At 43.8% G+C, this 22,850-nt stretch overlaps 1 protein-coding gene across 1 annotated transcript in view; it reads left to right on the top strand.

The window, feature by feature from the left end:
- The first annotated feature begins 682 nt into the window (after window positions 1-682).
- Window positions 683-22,850, top strand: part of snrnp70 (small nuclear ribonucleoprotein 70 (U1)) — a 28,221-nt gene continuing 6,053 nt past the window's right edge. Inside the window, exons 1-6 of the mRNA XM_085969780.1 lie at window positions 683-1,022; window positions 8,537-8,599; window positions 9,302-9,356; window positions 10,049-10,113; window positions 11,121-11,183; window positions 12,389-12,470. Coding sequence (XP_085825906.1) covers window positions 876-1,022; window positions 8,537-8,599; window positions 9,302-9,356; window positions 10,049-10,113; window positions 11,121-11,183; window positions 12,389-12,470 — 475 coding nt within the window. The 5' untranslated portion in view covers window positions 683-875. The remainder of the gene's footprint in view (window positions 1,023-8,536; window positions 8,600-9,301; window positions 9,357-10,048; window positions 10,114-11,120; window positions 11,184-12,388; window positions 12,471-22,850) is intronic.

Below are 22,850 nucleotides of genomic sequence, written 5' to 3'. Positions count from 1 at the left end.
GGACTGTGGGGCAAGCGACCGGAATCTCAGGGTCACGCTTGCGGACTGAACGGATGTGCTCAGCAAAGCGGTCGCCCAATCCGCGTTTGATCGCCCCGAGGATACTGCAGTGTGAGCAGCGAATACAGTAAGTAATGTGGTCCTTTAATTCCGGGGCACAATGTGGGACACTGTACCTTTAATTGCAGGAAACAGAACAAAGGGCCGTGAGCCTGGCCTGCCAATCTACCCCACGGACCAATTAGCTAGCCGGCTCGGGTAACGGACGGGCAAAAGAACCAATCAGATCACGGGCAGACCCCTCCGTCAAAGCTTCGTCCAATCGGCGAGCGGCAAGGGCGGGTGTTTGTGACCTGCGGGCCAATCAGGCGACGTCAAAGGCGGGATCTGCGGTCAGGCTCCGCCTCCCCACCCACCCCGGACCATCGTTGTTTCGAAATAAAAGGAGAGCGGTATCCCGCCGCCCTGGAAAAATAGATCCAATACCCATATATAAAAAAATAGGGAAAAGAAAACTTGTAACGAGGCCGAAGCGACTTGTGCAATAAAGTAACGGGTTATTAAAAATAAAGCGAGTGTTTACGGTCGTCGTTTGTTTGCTCGGCGGATTGTGGGTGAAGGGGGGCGGATGGATACGGAGAGCAGCCAGAGCAGCGTGAGGGGGGCGCGGCGGCCATTTTGTTTTGCTCTCTGGGTCTGGCGGCGCGGCGCGCGGAGCCTCAGCTCGTCAGCGCTGGTTATCGTAGTTAGCGCTACTCGCTAGTTGTTCTTTATTATTTTTTTTAACCGGTTTCCCCCCCTCCGAAGTCGGTGTTGGTGGTGGGTGGTCGTGTTAGTGGAGGAGAGGGGGTTCGCACCCACCCGCCAGCTCCGCCATGACTCAGTTCCTGCCGCCCAACCTGCTGGCGTTGTTCGCGCCGCGGGACCCGGTGCCCTACCTGCCGCCGCTCGAGAAGCTGCCGCATGAGAAGCACCACAACCAGCCCTACTCGGGCATCGCCGGCTTCGTGCCCGAGTTCGAGGTGAGTGGAGCGACTGGGGGCAGTGGGGGGTTGTGAGGGGAGCGGAGGGAGAACTAGGCCTCAGTGCAACCCCTGTGGGGGGAGGGGTGAAGGTGGATTTTGAAGGGGGCCTATATACTGGCTTTAAGCGGTTTATATAATTGATTTAAGGGGGTGATATGATTAATGTGGTGGATTTAGGGTTATATATTGGATTGGGGGATTATAGGATGGATTATGGTAGGATATACTTAATGGGGTGGTTATATATTGGATTGGGGGGTTATTGGATGGATTTAGGGGGGATATGCTTAATGTGATGGGTTGGGTGGTTGTGTGATAGATTTGGGGGTTATAGGATTGGGGGGTTGTAGGATAGATTTAAGGAGGGATATGATTAATGTGATGGATTTAGGATTTGTATGATGGATTGGGTGGTCATATATTGGATTGGGGGTTGTAGGATGGATTTAAGAAGGGATATGATTAATGTGATAGATTTGGGGGTTATATATTGGTTTGGGGGGATAGTGATGGATTTAGGATTTGTATGATGGGTTTGGGGGTTATAGGTTTGGGGGGTTGTAGGATGGATTTAAGGAGGGATATGATTAATGTGGATTTGGGGTTATATATTGGATTGGGGGTTGTAGGATGGATTTAGGGGGATATGATTAATGTGATGGGTTTGGGGATTATATATTGGATTGGGGGGGTTGTAGGATGAATTATGGGGAGGATATGATTAATGTGATGGATTTGGAATGTGTATGATGGATTTGGGGGTTATATATTGGATTGGGGGTTGTAGGTTGGATTTGGGAGGGATATGATTAATGTGTTGGGTTTGGGGGTTGTGTGATAGATTTGGGGGTTATATTGGTTTGGGGGGTTGTAGGATGGATTATGGCAGGATATGCTTAATGTGATGGATTTGGGGGTTATGTATTGGATTGAGGGGGTTGCAGTATGGATTTGGGAGTTATATATTGGATTGGGGGTTGTAGGATGGATTTGGGGGGTATATGATTAATGTGATGGATTTGGGGGTTATATATGGGATTGGAGATATGATTAATGTGCTGGATTTGGGGGGTTGTAGGGGAGCTTGCAAGATCACATTTCGTTGTTCATGTACTTGTGCATTGTACAATGACAAAGTTGAATTATTATTATATGATTAATGTGGATTTGGGGGTTATAATAGATTTTAGGGGTGATAGGATGGATTTTATGGCAGATTTATGAATTATGGGGGTTATATATTGGATTTTGAGGGGGGTTACATGATGGCTTTTGGGGGGTGTTGGTTGGAGGGAGCTAAGGCCCCGGGCATGACCCCTACTTATAAACCTGTATACACCCCATTCCTCTCCCCCGCCCAAATTGGCCGCATACCAATTACTTCAGCAAAATTCACCTGCTGAAAGCTTTGAGATGTTTCCAATACGTGATAGGATATTGAATATTTCTTGTGCCCATGGTCAGTGTCTCTATGTACCTGACCATGCTCACCTTACACAATCCTGTTTGATCTGACCTTTTGATGTGTGATTCTCCATCTTATTCTCAATTTGCTTCCTCATTTCCCATCGTTCTCTATTTTTCTTGTGTATATGGGTAAACATAAATAGGTATCTGAATATCATCGATATCTGATTTTAATTGTTGTATCTGTCATGGAAAAGATTGCTTGGTGGTTGATTCCTCTTGCGTCTGATATTTGCTGCAGTGTGTCTAACTGCCTAGTACAAAGGACCTCATGGCCCATACATCGTTTCCTCTCTAATAGCATAGTGGTAATGTTACTGGACTAATGATCCAGAGACGTGAGTTCAAATCCCACCACAGCAGCAAGGGAATTTAAATTCAATTAATTAAATAAATCTGGAATAAAAAGCGAGTATCAGTAATGGTGACCGTGAAACTATTGGATTGTTGTAAAAAGCCATCTGGTTCACGAATGTCCTTTAGGGAAGGAAATCTGCCGTCCTTACCCGGTCTGGCCGATATGTGACTCCAGACCCACGGCAATGTGGTTGACTCTTAACTGCCCTCTGAAATGGCCTAGCAAGCCACTCAGTGGTTCCAAACCGCTACGAAACACAATAATAAAAATAAAACTGGAAGGACCACCTGGCATCGACCTCGGCACTGGCTACGGACACAACAACGGCACACCCAGCCCAGTCAACCCTGCAAAGTCCTCCTCACCAACATCTGGGGACTTGTGCCAAAATTGGGAGAGCTGTGCCACAGACTAGTCAAGCGACAGCCTGACATAGTCATACTCACAGAATCATACCTTTCAGCCAATGTCCCACACTCCTCCATCACCATCCCTGGGGATGTCCTGTCCCACCGGCAGGATAGACCCACCAGGGGTGGCGGCGGCACAGTGGTATACCGTCGGGAAGGAGTGGCCCTGGGAGTCCTCAACATTGACTCCAGACCCCATGAAGTCTCATGGCTTCAGGTCAAGCATGGGCAAGGAAACCTGCTGATTACCACCTAGCGCCCTCCCTCAGCTGATGAATCAGTACTCCTCCATGTTGAACACCACATAGAAACATAGAAGATAGGAGCAGGAGTAGGCCATTCGGCCCCTCGAGCCTGCTCCGCCATTCAATGTGATCATGGCTGATCATCCAAATTCAGTACCCGGTCCCTGCATTCTCCCCATACCCCTTGATCCCTTTAGCCTTAAGAAATATATCCAACTCCTTCTTGAATATATTTAATGAATTGGCCTCTACTGCCTTCTGTGGTAGAGAATTCCACAGGTTCACCACTCTCTGGGTGAAGAAATTCCTCCTCATCTCTGTCCTAAATGGCTTACCCCTTATCCTTAGACTGTGACCCCTGGTTCTGGACTCCCCGACCATCGGGAACATCCTTCCTGCATCTAGTCTGTCTAGTCCTGTCAGAATTTTATAAGTTTCAATGAGATCCCCTCTCGTTCTTCTAAACTCCAGCGAGTACAAGCCCAATCAGCCCAATCTCTCCTCATACGTCATACCTGCCATCCCAGGTATCAGCCTGGTGAATCTTCGCTGAACTCCTTCCATGGCAAGAACATCCTTCCTCAGATAAGACGACCAAAACTACACACAATACTCAAGATGTGGTCTCACCAAGGCCCTGTACAACTGCAGCAAGACATCCTTGTTCCTGTACTCGAAGCCTCTCACTACGAAGGCCAACATGCCATTTGCCTTCTTAACCGCCTGCTGCACCTGCATGCTTACCTTCAGCGACTGGTGCACAAGGACACCCAGGTCTCGTTGTACTTCCCCTTTTCCCAATCTATTGCCATTTAGATAATAATCTGCCTTCCTGTTTTTGCCACCAAAGTGGATAACCTCACATTTATCCACGTTATATTAAACATAGAAACATAGAAGATAGGAGCAGGAGTAGGCCATTCGGCCCTTCGAGCCTGCTCCGCCATTCAATGAGATCATGGTTGATCATCCAAACCCTAGCACCCGGTCCCTACACCGACAGCCATCCCACCCAAGCCCTATCCCCGTAACCCCACGTATTTAATCCCCCCTAACACTAAGGGCCAATTTTTATCATGGCCAATCAACCTAACCCGCACATCTTTGGACTGTGGGAGGAAACCGGAGCACCCGGAGGAAACCCACGCAAACACAGGGAGAATGTGCAAACTCCACACACACAGTCGCCCGAGGCCGGATTCGAACCCGGCTTCAAATTGCATATTGCATCATCCATGCTTCTGCCCAATCACCCAACCTGTCCAAATCACCCTGGAGTTTCTCGGCATCCTCCTCACAGCACACACGCCCACCCAGCTTTGTGTCGTCTGCAAACTTGGAGATATTACATCTAGTTCCCTCGCCCAGATCATTAATATATATTGTGAATAGCTGGGGTCCAAGGACCGATCCCTGCGGTACCCCACTAGTCACTGCCTGCCACTCGGAAAAAGACCAGTTAATTCCAACTCTTTGCTTTCTGTCTGCCAACCAGTTCTCTATCCAAGTCAATACCTTGCCCCCAATCCCATGTGCCTTAACTTTACACGCTAACCTCTTATGCGGGACCTTATCGAAAGCCTTCTGAAAGCCCAAATACACCACATCCACTGGTTCTCCCTTATCTATTTTACCAGTTAACATCCTCACAAAATTCCAGTAGATTAGTCAAGCACAATTTACTTTTTGTAATTCCATGTTGACTTTGTCCGATCCTGTCACTGTTTTCCAAGTGCTCAGCTATTACATCCTTTATAATGGACTCTAGCATTTTCCCCACTACCGATGTCAGGCTTACCGGTCTGTAATTCCCCGTTTTCTCCCTACCACCTTTTTTGAATAGTGTGGTAACATTAGCTACCCTCCAATCCATGGGTACTGTTCCAGATTCCATCGAATGTTGGAAGATGACCAGCAATGCATCTACTATTTCTAGGGCCACTTCCTTAAGTACCCTAGGATGTAGATTATCAGGCCCTGGGGATTTATCGGCCTTCAGTCCCATCAATTTCCTTAACACCATTTCCTTACAAATACGGAAGAAGCATTGAGAGTAGCAAGAGCACAGAATGCACTCTGGGTGGAGGACTTCAATGTCCATCACCAAGAGTGGCTCGGTAGCACCACTACTGGCCGAGTCCTGAAGGACATCGCTGCCAGTCTGGGCCTGCGACAGGTGGTGAGAGAACCAACACGAGGGAAAAACCTACGACTTCGTCCTCACCAATCTACCTGTCACAGATGCATCTGTCCATGACAGCATTGGCAGCGGTGACTACCGCACAGTCTTTGTGGAGACGAAGTCCCATCTTCACACTGAGGACACCGCCATCGTGTTGTGTGGCACTACCACCGTGCTAAATGGGATAGATTCAGAACAGATCTAGCAGCTCAAAACTGGGCATCCATCAGCAGCAGCAGAATTGTATTCTACCACAATCTGTAACCTCATGGCCTGGCATATCCCTCACTCTACCGTTACCATCAAGCCAGGTGACTAACCCTGGTTTCAATAAGGAGTGCAGAAGAGCACGCCAGGAGCAGCACCAGGTGTACCTAAAAATGAGGTGCCAACCCGGGGAAGCTGCAGCATGCTATAGACAGGGCTAAGCGATCCCACAATCAACGGATCAGATCGGAGCTCTGCAGTCCTGCCACATCCAGTTGTGAATGGTGGTGGACCATTAAACAACTAACAAGAGGAGGAGGAGGCGCCATGAATATCCCCATCCTCAATGATGGTGGAGCCTAGCACGTGAGAGAAGGCTGAAGCGTTTGCAACCATCTTCAGTCAGAAGTGCCGAGTGGATGATCCATATCAGCCTCCACCTGAAGCCTCCACCATCACAGAAGCTAGTCTTCAGCCAATTCGATTCACTCCACATGATCTCAAGAAATGTCTGAGCGCACTGGAAGCAGCAAGGGCTGTGGGCTCCGACAACATCCCAGCTGTCGTACTGAAGACGTGTGCTCCAGAACTAGCCGCGCCACTAGCCAAGCTGTTCCATTACAGCTACAACACTGGCATATATCCAACAATGTGGGAAACTGCCCAGGTATGTCCTGTCCACAAAAAGCAGGACAAATCCAATCCGGCCAATTACCCCTTAGTCTACTCTCAATCATCAGCAAAGTGTTGGAAGGTATCGTCAACAGTGCTATCAAGCGGCACTTACACACTAATAACCTGCTCACTGATGCCAAGTTTGAGTTCCGCTAGGACCACTTGGCCCCAGACTTCATTACAGCCTTGGTCCAAACATGGACAAAGGAGCTGAATTCCAGAGGTGAGAGTGACTGCCCTTGACATCAAGGCAGCACTTGACCGAGTGTGGCATCAAGGCGCCCTAGTAAAACTGAAGTCAATGGGAATCGGGGGAGGGGGGCACTTTCCACTGGCTGGAGTCACACCTAGCACAAAGGAAGATGGTTGTGGTGGTTGGAGGTCAATCATCACAGCCCCAGGACATCGCTGCAGGAGTTCCTCAGGGCAGTGTCCTCGACCCAACTATCTTCAGCTGCTTCATCAATGACCTTCCCTCCAACATAAGGTCAAAGAAGCACTGCAGCAACTCGCCAAGGCTTCTTCGGCAGCACCTCCCAAACCCGCGACCTCTTCCACCTAGAAGGACAAGGGCAGCAGGCGCATGGGAACACCACCACCTCCAAATTTACCTCCAAGTCACACACCATCCTGACTTGGAAGTATATCGCTGATCCTTCATCGTCGCTGGGTCAGTATCCTGGAACTCCCTCCCTAACAGCACTGTGGGAGCACCGTCACCACACGGACTGCAGCGGTTCAAGAAGGCGACTCACCACCTTCTCGAGGAGCAACTGGGGATGGGCAATAAATGCTGGCCTTGCCAGCGATGCCCACATCCCATGAACAAATTTTAAAAAAAATCTCTTGGTAGAGGCAAAAACAAACCCTTGTAGCTAATTCAGGAATCCTCTTGAAAATGTCTCCCCAAGCTCACATGGGTGACCAGGCAAGCCCCAGGATGTTATTTTGCAGAATTACTCACTCTTGTTTTCAGAAATTTATCTTGTAATCATTTAGTGTTTTGAATTTTCTCTTCGTGCTCCTAAATTCTACATGTTCTTCCTTCCATTTTGCTGAAATCAAAACTTCATGCGGTCTCCTCTGCCTAACTCATTCTTCTCGCAGACGTGAATGTTCATTCATTCTTTTCCAGAACTTCAAAACTGGAATTCCTTACTTTGCCTCGAAAGGGAACACTGATATATTTAACATTATTATTAATGCGTTTGTGCTTGTATAACTGGATTTCCCGTGAAGATTGCACCTCAAAGATGCTGACGTTGTCATGAAAGACCTGTAACCACACTCATTCCATTTGTTCTGTGGATAGACAGCGATGAGGCCAGGTTCATCTCTTGTGGCTCAGATATTTGTACAGAGATCTGATTGGGGCATCCCAAAGTGATTCACAGCCAATTGAGACCTTGGGAAATATAGCAGCCAGTTTGTGCACAGCAAGAAATAAACGATCAATTAAACTGTGTGGTGTTGATTGAGGGATGACTGTTGGCCAGGACACAGGGAGAACTCAAAAATAAAACGACACAAACCTCACTTTTGAGTCTTAGTTTGAAGTGGTCTTCTAATACAATGAAGTCTTACTTGTTCATTTTCCGTTGGGGAGAGCGGAGAAGGTGGCTGATGTTTCTTGTAGATGTGGGTTTGTACTATTTGATAAATTTGCAATTATATTAATGCTACAGCAGGAAAATAATCACAATTGAGCAAGACTGCTGCTAATGGGATGCATTTTCACAGTGATCATTCATTCTCGTGTATGATTGTGTCGCAATGTAGTCACGGTGCTGCTTGTACTCTGCAGCACGCTGTCTCGGTCATTATGAAATGTGTTGGTGCTACGGTTTGTAACCATCTCGCCACTATCCAGGAAAAGTTAAGACCAGTGAGTCTCCTGGATTTAATGAAGGGGAATCCTGCATCTCTCGTTCTGAATTTTTGATTGCTGTTTTTTTCCCGCTATGTAGGACCCCCGAGATGCCCCGCCTCCGACAAGAGCTGAGACGCGAGAGGAGCGTATGGAAAGAAAGGTGAGAAATTGATGCCGGGGTTAAGTCCAGTAAGAGAGGGTGGCTTTTGCATTTTGAAAGGGCATTGTGGAAAATATCTTTATGTTGCTGTAATTCTTTAAGGGCCTCTATTACTATTTTTCTTTCATTGATGTTATTTTGCTTGTCTATGTTCTCCCCTCATTTCCTGATTTGGGGGGGGAAACTGCTTTAGGGATATGGGTCCATGAAGCGGCAAGCTTTTCATCGCCCTGTGTGTGGGGGTACGTATGTGGCCCGTCTAGACATTCACTGCATGTGATTTTGTTCCGGGTCATCACCACTGAGCCTGTTCCTGTTCTCGAGCATTGTCTACGCATCGACTTTTCAGTCGTAATTACTGGGTAGAAAGCCCTTCTAATTTCTGTCTTCCTTTCCCGCCTGCTAACCGAAGCAACCTGGCTGTTGTCCGATACAACTCGGCTAATTCAGCATACAATTAGAGTTTAAACTTACCTGTGTATCTTCGTGGTACACCAGGTGGTGTCCTCGCCTGTTGTTCTATGAGGGCGCTATTGACTGAACTTACTTCAAATATTATCGCGCCCAGGTGCAGAACACATGATATTGGAAGTTCTTTAACGCATATTCTACTCCTGGAATGCCTGCGGGTTACCTGGTGATTCTGGTGATTACCTGACTTTCCCCTGTGTGATAGCGAATGTTGTGATTTTCCTTTTGCAGAGACGCGAGAAGATCGAGAGAAGACAACAGGAAGTTGAAAATGAGCTTAAAATGTGTAAGTTTACTGAAGGGGCTGTCGAATTGAATGTTAGACCTAATTAAAGCCGAGGCTGGCAAGGCATACACTAACAGTGGGTATTGAACCAGTAATAGCCACGGTTGATCCTGTCCTCACCAGGCATCATACAAGCTTTTTAGAAGGGGATCGCTTAATTAGAAATAGGAGACCTGTCTTCCCACCCCTGGGGACGCGCACTCATTTTACACCCCTAAAACAAAACAAAATTATGCAATAGCTGATTGGTTGCAGATACTTTTGGGCATGTAAACCAAAAACTGGCTGTAGTGCGTTAAGATACGATGTATTCTGGGGAATCCAGCATTTACGTGTCTTCATACAGTATGTATTTGCCAGATTACAATTTAAGATAAAATAATTAAATGTAATACATGAACAGTTGAACTTGGTTGCTGTTAACAATAACTTCCATTTATGTAGCGCCTTTAACGTAAAACGCCCCAAGGCGCTTCACAGGAACATTGTCAAACACCGATCCACGTGAGATATTACAACAGGTGACCAAAAGCTTGGTTAAAGGAGGTAGGTTTTAAGGAGCCTCTTACAAGAGGAGAGAGAGGGGGAGAGGTTAATGGAGGGAATTCTAGAGCCTCGGAATAGTAAATGCCAAATGTGAACTATGATGGAGACTGCACCAATTGAAAGTTAACTTTTCTTCTGGTCTGCAGGGGATCCTCACAATGATCCAAATGCACAGGGCGATGCTTTCAAGACACTGTTTGTTGCCAGGGTGGTAAGTTTTCATTTTGTATTTGGCCCTCCGCTGAAAGAAAATGTTGGTAAAAGGGGCACCAGTTTAGTGAGGTGCCTGTACTCTGATTTACTTTCACCCAGTGTGTATGGGCAGGTGCATCACTCCAGAAGCCTCTGTTGTGCAGCTTGTAGTCAGTCCACTTGCTATTGTCCCTGACGCAGTGTCTTTTAAAGTGTTGTTTTTGTTCAGAATATCCTGGGTGAGTGCAACGGGAGAAGACGACTATTTCAGGGGGGAAATCCAGTAGGGTATGCAATTTCTGCATGTGTTGTGCAAGTAACTGAGGGGTGTCTTGTTCCACATGTTAGAAAGGGGTCACCCGACTGCCTCGGGTGCTTTTAAGTTCCAGAAACCGTTGTACAACATGCCTTGCGGCTTGTTTCATAAGAGAGCAGTTTAAAGTGTTCGGTAGAGTTGTAACTGTAAACTTTTAATTCTGTTTATTATATTTACAGTATATACAACACTGCCAGTAAATAAGGCGTGTGCGCCTCAGTTTTTATTTTATCATGCTAGTGTGATGGTGGGTGTTAAACATCTTTCATTCTTTCCATTAAATCTTTTTGAAAAGTAATTTTTGTGGCCTGTTGTTGCCCAATTTATCTTTTAAAAAAAAAAAAAAAATCATTAACATCTTGGCTAATTGTCCTATGTTCGATATTATATTCTTAAGGTTAAGTTGCTACTTTATTCTCAAGGCAGCCTTAAGTATTGAATAACTGGAGTTGGCCTTGGAGAGTGGATTTGGGTTGTTGGGAGACACATGGCAGGACAGCTGCTGGACTGAGACCAGTGGAGGAGTAGGGAAGCATCTACTCTGGTGGACTGACTAGTGGTTTCCATCTGATACGAACCTATGCTCATTTTTTAATCAGTAAATTTCCCACTGGAAGCAACATATATTTTTCCGAACCATTTTTGCTAAGTCTTGAGTTTTGTTTTACATGTGTAAATCATTGGCTCTTCATGTTTCCTCTTCACTACAGAACTATGATACAACAGAGTCCAAGCTGAGGCGTGAATTTGAGGTCTATGGCCCCATTAAAAGGGTAAGCATCTCATGATATAAGAATTGGTTTCAATTTATGGCATTAGTGCGGAATAAAAGAACGCTAACCTTGTGGTTCTTTTAAAATCTGCATGTTGCATATGTCCTGACAGCCATGAAAGTGGGACGAGACCCCAGAACAGGATAGAAGCACAGCACATAAGTAAATAAATTCTTTTTGATGGGGACAAAACTTACTCCTGCTCGGGATGTGGCTTTCAAATAAGTCCAATTGACTCCTATAAAACCAGAAAAGCTGGAAATGCACGACGGGCCAGTCTGCACCTGTAAAGAGAAATGGCAGGTTAACATTTTGGGCGCAAGATCCATGGTCGGGATCATTGATCTTCACAGTTGCTGATTGACAGGCTGTGTCTTTTCATGTTCTGCTTTTATTTCCGATTTCCAACATTTGCTGATTTTTTCCCTTTAATTTGAAAGTGTATACACCTAGAGATGACTATCATCGCTGTTACTGAGATTTTAACAAATGGATCCAAACCGTCAGTAAACATTATGAACCTTTGTAAACGTCCGCAGTTACACGGCAGTGATATGTAGACAGCGAAACGATTTTTGCAAAGTCCAAGTTTCATCCATTCTTCAATTTTTTTTTGCAATATTTTGTCTGGAATTGATGTAAGGAAAATGTGTAAGATGTGGGTTTAGGCAATAGTTAAATGCAGTGTATTAGTAACATCATCTGGCCTTGGACGAACCCAGAGCAGTAGGAGCAATAATTTTGATGCTCAAAAAGCACTATGTGACTGCACTACCATCTGTGGCACAGACACTGTCTTTGGTAGTATCAGCAAAGTATTATTGTACCGTGCACTGTATAGCAGAATATTGCAGTTCCAGCTAGGGTCCACTTGGGCTGTAGAGTAGCTCCTGTGTAAATGGCGGTAAATTCTTTTCATTAAAACCAATTTCCGTACCATGCCCTTTGGAGACTTGAGTATTTTCAGTTGATTATAATTTAAACTTGCACTCAGTACATTAATACACAGTTAAACAGGATTAGAATAATTCCCGATTTAGCAGGGAGTAAAGGGTTGAGCTGTTGAAAATGTTTAGATTGGGACCTGGGTGATCAAGCAGACTGGTTATTGTTGGCAGCGAATTGTTTTGTATTATGTGACTTCTGTTGTTCAGTCCTTGATGTGCCATTTTCGTTCCTTTCTCCCCCCCACCCACCTTCTCAAGATCTACATGGTGTATAACAAACGGACCGGAAAGCCCCGTGGTTACGCTTTCATCGAATATGAGCATGAGCGAGACATGCACTGTAAGTAATTTGTGTGCTCATGGGGTGGAGGGGTTTTGGATGGCGAATAGTTTCAGCTCAGTAGCTGCCGTATGTAGCGCAGTCTTGCTGTGCAATATTACGCAGCTTGCTGAGTGCAGACTTGAGCCTCTAATTTCATTTGCATGGCAAGTGTTTTCTCTGACTGGATCAAAATTTATATTTACTGGGATCTGCTCCAGGTTGGGGTCCCAGAGAGATACACGGCGACTTCTCAAAAGTTCCTTTTTTTTTGTGTCGACCTGTATGTACTACGAGTCTTCAGGACTATATTTGAAAGATTTCTGGAATGAAGTGCACAGCTCACAAGGCATTTAACCCAATCCAGTATGTCCATATGTTGATTTTAAAAAAAGCTCTAGGTTTCTTAGTGTAGCTACTTTGCCTAATTCTTGACTTCAAACCAATTTTTTTTTTAGTGTCATCTTACTATGGTGCACCAGTCTTAGAATCATAGAATAGCACATGGGTGGATGCAGATTCAATAATAGTAGCCTTCAAAAGGGAATTGGATAAATACTTGAAGGAGAAAAAATTGGAGGATTATGGGGAAAGAGCGGGGGAATGGGACTGACTGGGTTGCTCTTCGAAAGAGCTGGCACAGACTTGATGGGCCGATTGGCCTCCTTCTGTGCTGTATTGTGCGGCAGGATTGCACACAGCTGACTGGTGCCTCTTTTGGGGTGACGGGAGGTGCGTTCTAGACTGGGGCGAGCCTGATTTCCCTTGAGTTTAGGACACTTAGTTATTGTGTAAACTACTGGCCTGGCTGAGGGGTTGATTCCATAGCAAGTGAGTTTGGGTGACGAGGATTCCTGGTACTTGGTGCTCTCAACTTTCATATTGGGGGTTTGAATATCTTAACAAATATAGATAGAGCTATCCACAAGATGTTCAAATCAACTTTGACTTCACATTGATTGAAGGGTTTGACTAATTTCCTAGAGCAGTTATAGTCTTCAGTCTCCAAACCTGCCTGTATACGAGCTGCTTGAGGATGAACAATTAGTAGTTAGAGTGGCCAAGGCACATGGTATCAAATCAGTCCCACCAAAATAATGCCTTGATATGGTGATGCCTGTGAGCATCACTTTGTACCAAGTTATTAGTGGTGAAAGTTGGCCTGTGTTTAGTGAGACCATTGAAAACCATGCTAAGCCTGAGGCAAGTTGGTTGTTTTGTTGGTTAGTACAGGACTAGAGAACTGACCATTAAAAAATAACGCTGTTTGGTTACCCAGGTGGACCAGAGAGTATTGAGCAGTGTTGTATGTCTGGGCATTTTCTGGTCGGCATCCAAAAAAAAAGCAGCTTTTGGGACGGTAGAATATTTAAGCCCAAACCATTTGATTTCCATAATCCTAATTATTTATGTATACTGTGGGACTTGTTTGTAAATGAGCTAGAAGAAGTTCTATCTCGAGGGGAAAACACCTATTTGGCACTTTTCCTGTTTTCTTCCTCCCTGGGTACTTGACACTTATCCCCCGAAGAGGAGACGAATCAGCCTGTCACTGCATTTTGCGACAGCAGTTCACAAACCACTCTTGATCATATAGTGGAACATGCATGGTGCAAAAACATATCACCATTGCTAAAAGATTGAAAGGTCATCCTTAGAAGGTTGGGAGCAGGTTTCTATAATGGGTGATTGCAGCTGAATCCTGATAGACGTAGACTCGAACCAAGAAATGCCACGACTGAAATCTGGGGTCGTGCCTAATTTAGCACTTGCATCGGGAGTGGCAATTATTCTTGTCAGTTATGCTTGGACCTGTTGTTGTTTATCAAGACTCAACTGTATTTACTCCGGGGTGCTTTTTAAAAGGCCATTATTTTAGAACTGGCATTGCTGCTGGTCTGTAGGGGGCTATTTCAGGGTTCTTACTGTGTAGTGATGGATGCATGGTAAGTATACTACAGCTTCTGATATCTTGGAAGTGCTAAGGTAGTGCATTAAAATGTTGATAATGATTTTATATTTGACTCTCACTATCCAAGCGAGGACTTGCTTCACAGTTCCTGCTTAATGACTGAAGATTACTTTAATTTTGTGTTGGATTAAGCAGCTGGAATCATGTCCTTTTTTTTTGCACCATAAGACTAGTTTTAAAAAAAAGAATATTCAGGATGGGTACAAGCACTGCTCAGTGCCACTGCAGGCTGCTGTGTATCAGTAAATCCCGAGGGCACAGGTCACTGCAGCACTGGGCTAGGCATTCTAACCCTGTGGTTTCCCATTTTTGAAGTGAATCTGGGAATCCAGTACTGGACCTGTGCCAGGGTGTGAATTAGACAACTGAAATGGTAACTCGTACCTGGCTGCTTTAAAATGCAGTGTTTAAATTACGTTGAGTTAACATTTATTGGGGAAGTTTGTGAGAATATTCTTCCTTTTATTTACTGACCGTTGCTGCCTTCCTTCCCTGGTGGGATGGGCTCGCGCCAGTGGCCCTTCGCGAGTGAAACAGCAGCACTAAAGGAAATCATTTTCCTTTTTATTTAAATTGAGGATGTACTTGTCCTCGTGAATCAGTCCAGGTATTCAAGTCTTGTGCACCTTAACTTCACTGTTGGAAATGATCCGAGTGGAGAGCAAAGACTGATGAGGGCAGTTCCTTGCTGCCAATTAATACTCCTGACAAGTTTTTAGCAGCGCGGGGCATCTTGAGTCTTTTTCTTTTATATTTTAAAAAAAGAGACTTTTCTTGCGTCATTGGGCCCTTTTCACGGCTGAAAAGGTTTTGAGAAACCTCCCCCATCTGTACCTTTTTTAAAAATGCAATAGATGACACTTGCACTGAAAACTATTGGCCTGGCATTCTTGATTAAAATGCCAGGTTTTTAAAACGATCAAAAGCTTCTTTTGAATTCCATTCAGTAGGACTTGAGTTAAGCAGCCACCTGCGCGTGTATGGTCACAAGCTGCAATTTTAAGACCATTCTCCGTCAGACTAACTAGCTATCTTTAAATTCATAGTCAGCATTTGAAACAGGTTCTGGCCACGTGATACTTTTTGCTGCTTTGTAATTATATGCCGAGTCTGCATATGCTAAAAATAAATGGTGCTGGAATTTGGTTCCTTCAGGGTTGACTGCGTAGCACAGGTTTTACTGCACTGGAGAGATTTTCCATCATGAAGTTTATAAAAAAAAAAAAAAATTAAATTCTAACCTGTTTGGTTTTTAAACGAGGATGAAACCATCTTGTGAAGGGGGCCCCAGTGTTTGTGTTTTATTTTTAAAGAAAATAGTTTGTTTGTGAATTGTACACCGTGTTTGCAAGCTGGGGTATATTAATTCTGTGTTATTTCTATTGTCACTGCAGCCACCATTCTGATGGCAAATGCCACTGCTGGCTTGCAGCTGATGCTAATGCTCCCCTTACATCTCATTGTATGGTTGGTATATGGGTTTGTATGATGGGTAAGAACTCACAATACATCACCACAGTGAGAGGAGAGAGTGATTAAAATACAGTATATATAGATCTAACGGATTTGCTAATGGGGTGCAGTTAAGAGAAAGGTGAGGCTACACAACACAATAGAGGTGGTGCAGGGAAGAACAAGCTCGAGAGAGAGGGGGTGCAGGCTCTTTGCTGCAAGGTTGTTGGGGCTTAGAACCCTGGGGTAAAGAAACTCAGTGGCCTTGTCTCTTATTCCTGTCTTTGGGATCTGCACCTATCAATTTTAAAAGTTGGTGCTTTGCGTCAGTGAAAGATTTGCGCAGCGGAATGGGAATCAAAATCTAGCTTTGTGAGGTCTCGGTTTCAAACTAGTCAGTATACTTGCTTGGGTTTAAAGTACAGTGACATGCTAATGACTGAGAAAGTAAATCAGCTTAGAATTCCCTTTCCTTTCCTCTACCCTTCCCCTCCCATAGTAATAGCTGTCCTGCTGGTGAGAGATGATTTGATCCTGTTTTGTTTAACCGAACACCAAGTTAAACCAAACGTCCACTAACTTTGACAGTTGCACATTTGAGTTGCATTGAGTTGCTTCAAGTTTAATCTCTATAGCTGCTGATTTCCTTACCTGATGCTTCTAGTGGTAGTAGGTTTGTGTCTAGTGGTAGGAAGGGTGAGATTTGCAGATGTTGGCCCATCATCGGGGTGTTCCACCTCCTGTTGGGCAATTGTAGAGCAGTAAGTGGAGATATCCAGATTTCTACCTGAAAAGGGATGTGGGGTAGCTTCTGCAACTTTGTAGGAGAAGAGCTAGATTAATATTGGGGACCATTTGTATGGAGAATCTCTTTGTTTTAACCAAAGGATTCTTCATGCAAATAGACTTTCCTCTTTCATTTAACCCTCCTTTAAATGATGCATGAAAAATATTGTCGGGCAGTATAAACACACCTGTTACAGCTGGTGCTGTCCAATACTGGAGTTCAGTTCTCGCATGTGTCCCTAATTCTGAGGAGAAAAGATGGTTACTGAGCACTAATTCTAAACAATAAAGATGGTTACTGAGCACATTATATTTTATTCTTCAGACTAATCCAGAAAATTATGAGAACTGATGACCCTGGCATTGGATTTGATTTTCCTGTGTGCAGTATTGGTGTCCCTGGAGATTTCCAGTGTTGGACATGGGAAGCTCAAGAGCGCATCATGGTTATTTAAATGTGGATAAAATTGAGTGTTTGTATTATCACATGTAGCTCATGCCATGAGGATAAGAGACCCCATTTACACTTAAAAGCATGAGGAATTTGAAGTCAGGTTTGGCCTTTGGGCTTGGATTATAATTTGCTGTGAGTACTTTAGGATGTCTTTTTGTGTGAGGTTTATGCAAAATTATGGTTGCTTACGAGTGAGCAAAGCAAAATATGCAGACCCTGGAGGCAGTCATGATTAGGTCACTGTACTTCTGCACCCCTAGAATTGCTAAAGGAAAGTAGCTTCTGTTTTAGAAATGTTATCTGCTTCATATAGACATCTTGCCTCTGCTTTACTTTTCTCTGGAAGGCATTTGCGGTGTGCATATGGGGGATAGTTGTTGACATGGGGCTAGATTAAGAAAAGTAGGGTTGATGAAGGTCAAAAGTTGAAGTCTTTCACCTAGGTTTCTTTTTAATTTCTTGCATTCATACCTTGCAGTTAGAAACCCCACTTAAAGGCTAAATGCAAGCACTCACCCATGCGCGCACATGCTTACTACTGTGTGCTTACTTAACCTCCCCAATGTGCTGCTTTCCCTACTAGTTTTGTTGCTAAGAAGTGAGATTTAAGCACAGCTGTTGACTGCTGGGGAGGAGAGAAGTGGTGAGGGGGGAATCAAACTTGCGAAAAGGAATTGTGTAGCCATCCACCTGATTTTAAAATGCGGAGGGTTATAGGATTTAATGAGCCCCTCTAACTTCCTGAACTGAAAGTCTAGAGGTTTTGCAATGCGGGTGGAACAATATCAAAACAGTAAGCCTAGCAATAACTTTGCAGCTTGTTTAATGGAGCAATCTATTAGTTTGAACTGCAGCAAACTGTCTAACCAGAAGTGGTTCTTTTTACTGATTGACAAATGTGACTCACTGGCTCCTTAAATACATTTTAACACCTTTTTAATTAAAAAAAAAAAAAAAAAAGTTGACTCACTTTGATTTCCAACTACACCATTAATTCCTAACCTGGTGCCTTCCGTGCATGCTCCAGATATCACTGTAAACCCTCAGTACTCCGGACTAGTTGCAGTAAAATCTTGTAGGGCTATGTCAAATCTATTCTAACCACAAAGGAAGTATTTGTCGAATAACATAGCAGAACAGCACTAAATTGGGTTTAGGGTTACATTTCTGTAGCATTCATAACTAGTATCATAAAATAAAAGAGCAGGTACTTGAGACGCTTGCCCCTCGTGAGTCCTTAATTTCACTCCTCGGACACATTGTGTAAGGTTAACTAACTAAAGGAAAAGCAGATCAGAATCGTGTGTATGAGCACGACCTAGGGAAGGAATGCTGCAGTGCTGCGAGGTTATGAGCAAGCATGATTACCCCGTCCCCTTGCCCTGTTGGCTGGTCCTGGGTTGTCTGCCCATGTTGGCCTTTTTAAGGTTTCAGCTCCCACACTGACACTTCTGACTGAAGTGGCCATTTCTGTAATGGCCACGATAAGTTGAAAACATTTAAATGCAGTTTTAAATACAAAAGTAAATTTTCAACACTATTTTTCCTTATCTCTCACTTTTTGTCTCTTGTTTCAACCTGTCGAACACAGTCTTATCAAATGCAGGCATGATGGGCCGAATGGCGGCCTGTTGTGCTTTATCATTCTATGATTCTAAGTAGGAGAGTGTGATTAACCTAGTTGGTTTGTAGGACAAAACACTAGTGCAGATTTGATGGGTCTGATGGCTGGTATCTGTGCTGTAACATTCTATCTGCACTAGTGCCTTTCCCTCTTTTATTTAAAAAAAAAAAAGGACATGTAATGTTTTCCTCTATTCAGTTTGGTGTTTGGGCTGAGAACAGGCTCAAGTCACAAGCAAGGCCAGGTCTAGGAAGGGATGAATCAACTTGTTAGCCCCTGCCCCTACCCCTCTTCCTGAGCATTTCCCTGACACATGCCTCATGAGTGGTATGGTAAGGATTAATACTAGATTTGAGTTTCATTTAACACCACCTGTCCAGGAACTGGCCTACCCACATCTGGAACCTTCAGCTTAAGTAAACTTTACACTTTCCTTAGGAACTTAAAGGGGCTTTCAGCAACTTGTTAGAAGGGGCAGAGGGGTAGTTTGGGGCTAGATGAACTTGTAGATGAAACACTGCAGAAGAGGGAATGTACATAACCGGTGCAGAGGTACAAAAATATTAGGAGTTTAGGATAGTGAAACATCATTTAGAGCTGAAATATGGAAGCTAGTTTGTTAACTATAGTAATGACACTTCCAGGTTTACTCCCTTAAGGCTAAAATCACACACCCTTTTATTTACAAACTTTTATATATTGGCTAAAGTCACTAAAGCATCTTTACATTTTCACAGATTTTATAATCTATGCATCATAACACAATTTGGAAGCTATAATCATGTTCATTAACATTTTTGAATTCATGATTATCAGAATTGTTAAATAAGATAAACTCCTCATCAAATATATGGACATCAAAACAATTCTATCCACTCCTCACACAACAGATACATAGTGCTGAGAAAAATCCATGTGAAATTTAAACACTGCTGGCTTAGTTACAAGTGGTCTGTAAAGTGGCACCACATCGGTAACAAATACCAGCCAGTTTCATACCAAATCTCGGGAGCTGCAACATCTTTGGCTGGCCTATATATATTTTTTTTAATCTATATGTTTAAAACATTGCTTCCTTTGAACATCGCTGCCTCTGAGAGTGATGTTCCCAGTACAGCATGTGATCGAATCCTGCACTCTTGATTTCTATTAGGTTGTAAAATGCTTGCTTTTGAGTGCTTTCTGTCTCTCCCCTCCTTCCTCTTCTGGACATTCAATTCACCGCTAAATACAACATTTGAGGAATCCACTATGGACCACATTTCTGGGAAGCTAGCAGATAAAATGTGCCATTGTTCACACTGTAGAGCATAACATGGCTATCGGCAATGTAATAGACTTTTTTTTTTAAACACTTTTTTTTTAACCCTGTACTTGTTTTCATCCTTTCACCCTGATGTCTTGCATTCACATTTTTAAAAAGCTCCTAGAACATTGTAGGCTTTCAAAAAGGGGATTCTGCAGCTCGGTGCTCGTTCATACATACTTAAAAACATTTCCAAAAATTGTTTAAATGCAAAAGAGCCTTTTTTAAAAACAAAAGTTGCTCCAAAAAAAAGCTTCACGCTCATCAGGTAAATTGAGCCAGGTGCTCAGGTAAGCTGGTGTGAAGGGATTCCCAGTCTACATCGTGGAGACCTTTGATACTCCAAGCAAATGGAAGCTTGCGAGACCGCAGAAGCAGTGCTGGATTGGTAAAGCAGGATATTTTAATTACATTGGTAAAACATGGTAAAAGCTTTTTTTTATTTAAAAAAAAAAAAAAAATACACAAGGGATTGTCTGGCTTGTGTTGAATTTTTCATAATAAATCGAATGTTCAAAGAACACTTGGTATTAAAGAGGGATTCTCACCATCTTTGCTCCTTGTTTTGGGAGAAAATGCAACATTTGGGGAAACTTATTTTTTTTGTTTCATTGTGCACTGACTGACCTCGTGGAAGGGACAACTGGAAGTAAATTTTACGGCTGACTGTACGAGGGAGGTGAATTAGCGCATACCTTGGAAGTGCAGCACAACTTCTGGCTGCCGTCTGCCTGCAGATGTTAATCTGGCTCCCTGAAATTGCCCGGATCCTGTCTCCAGATGAGTTGAGGCCATCTTCAGTTTGTCAGTGAAACTGATTGTCTCTTCATTTGGAAAAGAAAACGTGAGGGAGGGAGAAAGAAAGGAGGATGCTCCATGCTACGTTCTGGCTGTAGAAGGGGTCCTGATAGTGAGACCCCCTCTTTAAAGAAATGTTACTATCCAAACTCCGATTTCTTTTGGCAGCACGTTTTGTGCTAATGGTTCCAGCTTTTCCTTGCAATGCGCCTTTCCCTCTCATCGGGCTAGATCACCTGAAATTGTGGTGCATTTATCCACGTGTTAGTGCAGTTAGTCTGGCTAGGTTTCCACCTACCCGAGCACTTACACCATGACAGTACTGTTGCTGGCAGGCATGCAGTTCTCTTGCAGGAGATTTGGCACAAACGGAGCAATCTCCAGAGTTTTGACTGCATTGCAGTCTGGATTTTTGTAGGTCTTGCACTGTTAGATTAGGTGACTCACTAAAGGTATGGAGCCAGTCCTCTGCATCTGTGCAAGTGTGCTGACGCACTGTGCTTCAATCAAATAACAACATTTAAAACACACCGCTTGTGGTGTTCCTAAAAATGAAAGGACACACTTTGGGAAATCACATAGATGTAAAATGTATTCAATCCCACAAGCAGATCAAATAGCTCCAAGTACAGTACAGGAAACTTTGGTTTATCCGGAGGTTAACTGTCCGGAATGCTCGAGCCACCGGCAAAAATCAGGAGCCGTTTCGTTAGTTTTTTTTTCTTTTCGTTGCTTTTTTTTTCACCAGTCAAGCTCTGCAAGGTCTCGCTGTTGCTAAGCTACAGAGATGCTTGCAAGGTACGGCCGACTGTTTAGAAGCTGTTGCTAAGCAACAGGGTTTGTTGCCAGATACGGAGCTCAAAATCTCCATATGTTTCAACATTAGCGCTGGTTTGTCCGGCAGTTTTGATGGGACGGCAACAGCTCGGTCCCGTCGGTGCCGGATAGCACAAAGTTTCCTGTAGTATGTTTCTCTTGGTAAAGACATGCACATTGAGAAAACTAACCAGCTTTGATTGAGTGGTGGCACCAACTGGGATAAATGGAAAAGTAGCTCATGGAGGAGTCGCCATTTGAGTAATCTCCTAGGACCCCAATCGATATAATGGAAAAATGTCTTAATTTCTTTCGCTTTGCGCTTCCTATGATTTTTTTTTAGTGCCTCGGGAAATCTAGTTGCCTATAAGGGATTGTGTGATCTTGTGTCCTGATATAAAGTTACAGGGTAATGAGTCCTGTAGGTGTGTATCATTACTCATGTTGAAATTAGTCACAGTTTACCCGCCATGTGTCTGCTCTAATCTTATCGTAAGTTGAAAATTAAACAAAGTTGCATATACAGTTTCCTTGTAAGTGGGGCCCTCAAATAGTATGCAGCAGTAGTATTTCTGGGCGTTCTGAGTTCTTCCTGTTTATGTATCGTGTGAACGCGGTGATAATCTAAAACTTTGAAAATCCAACAGGTGATGGTAAGAACTGAAATTTGGCTCTTTGTATTTTTATATTTGAAGTCTCCTGGCTGATTGGTAGGTTTGGTTACATTTGAGAGTGCTGTTCTAAAATGTTGCTGCACAAAGGATGATGCGTCTGTTCTGGATTGCACTTGGCCTGTTTGAATGGTGCCGCCTGATACCTTGAGCCATGTCTTTTTTTTAATCCAAACAGCAATGTTTTGTTTCAAGTAATGAGAGAGCGAGACACTTTAGGAAAAGTATGATAGGAAAAAAATGAAACTAGGAGCATTGAAAAGTGGTTTTAAAAGCTGTTTACTAGCATTCTATGGTAAGAGAAAGCCAAAGCTCCATTTAATTTGTCCTGTGTGTGGATTCAGTTCTGTAGAAGCTGGTGTTCTTTGGGCATTCGAATTGTAGCAACAGCAGAGTAAATCTGAAAGGAGGAAAAGCCACAAGTCAGACATTTTTCTCTGATACTGTTTTTTAAAATAAGTAAATATATTATCTTTTGAATATGCTTGTTAAAGTAATCAAAAGCCCGATGTAGAAAATTCT

Source organism: Somniosus microcephalus, chromosome 28 (genome assembly GCF_052327205.1).
Source record: "Somniosus microcephalus isolate GS21.2 chromosome 28, FLI_Smic_1.0, whole genome shotgun sequence".
NCBI classification, from domain to species: Eukaryota; Metazoa; Chordata; class Chondrichthyes; order Squaliformes; family Somniosidae; genus Somniosus; species Somniosus microcephalus.
This window is presented reverse-complemented; position numbering and strand designations above follow the sequence as displayed.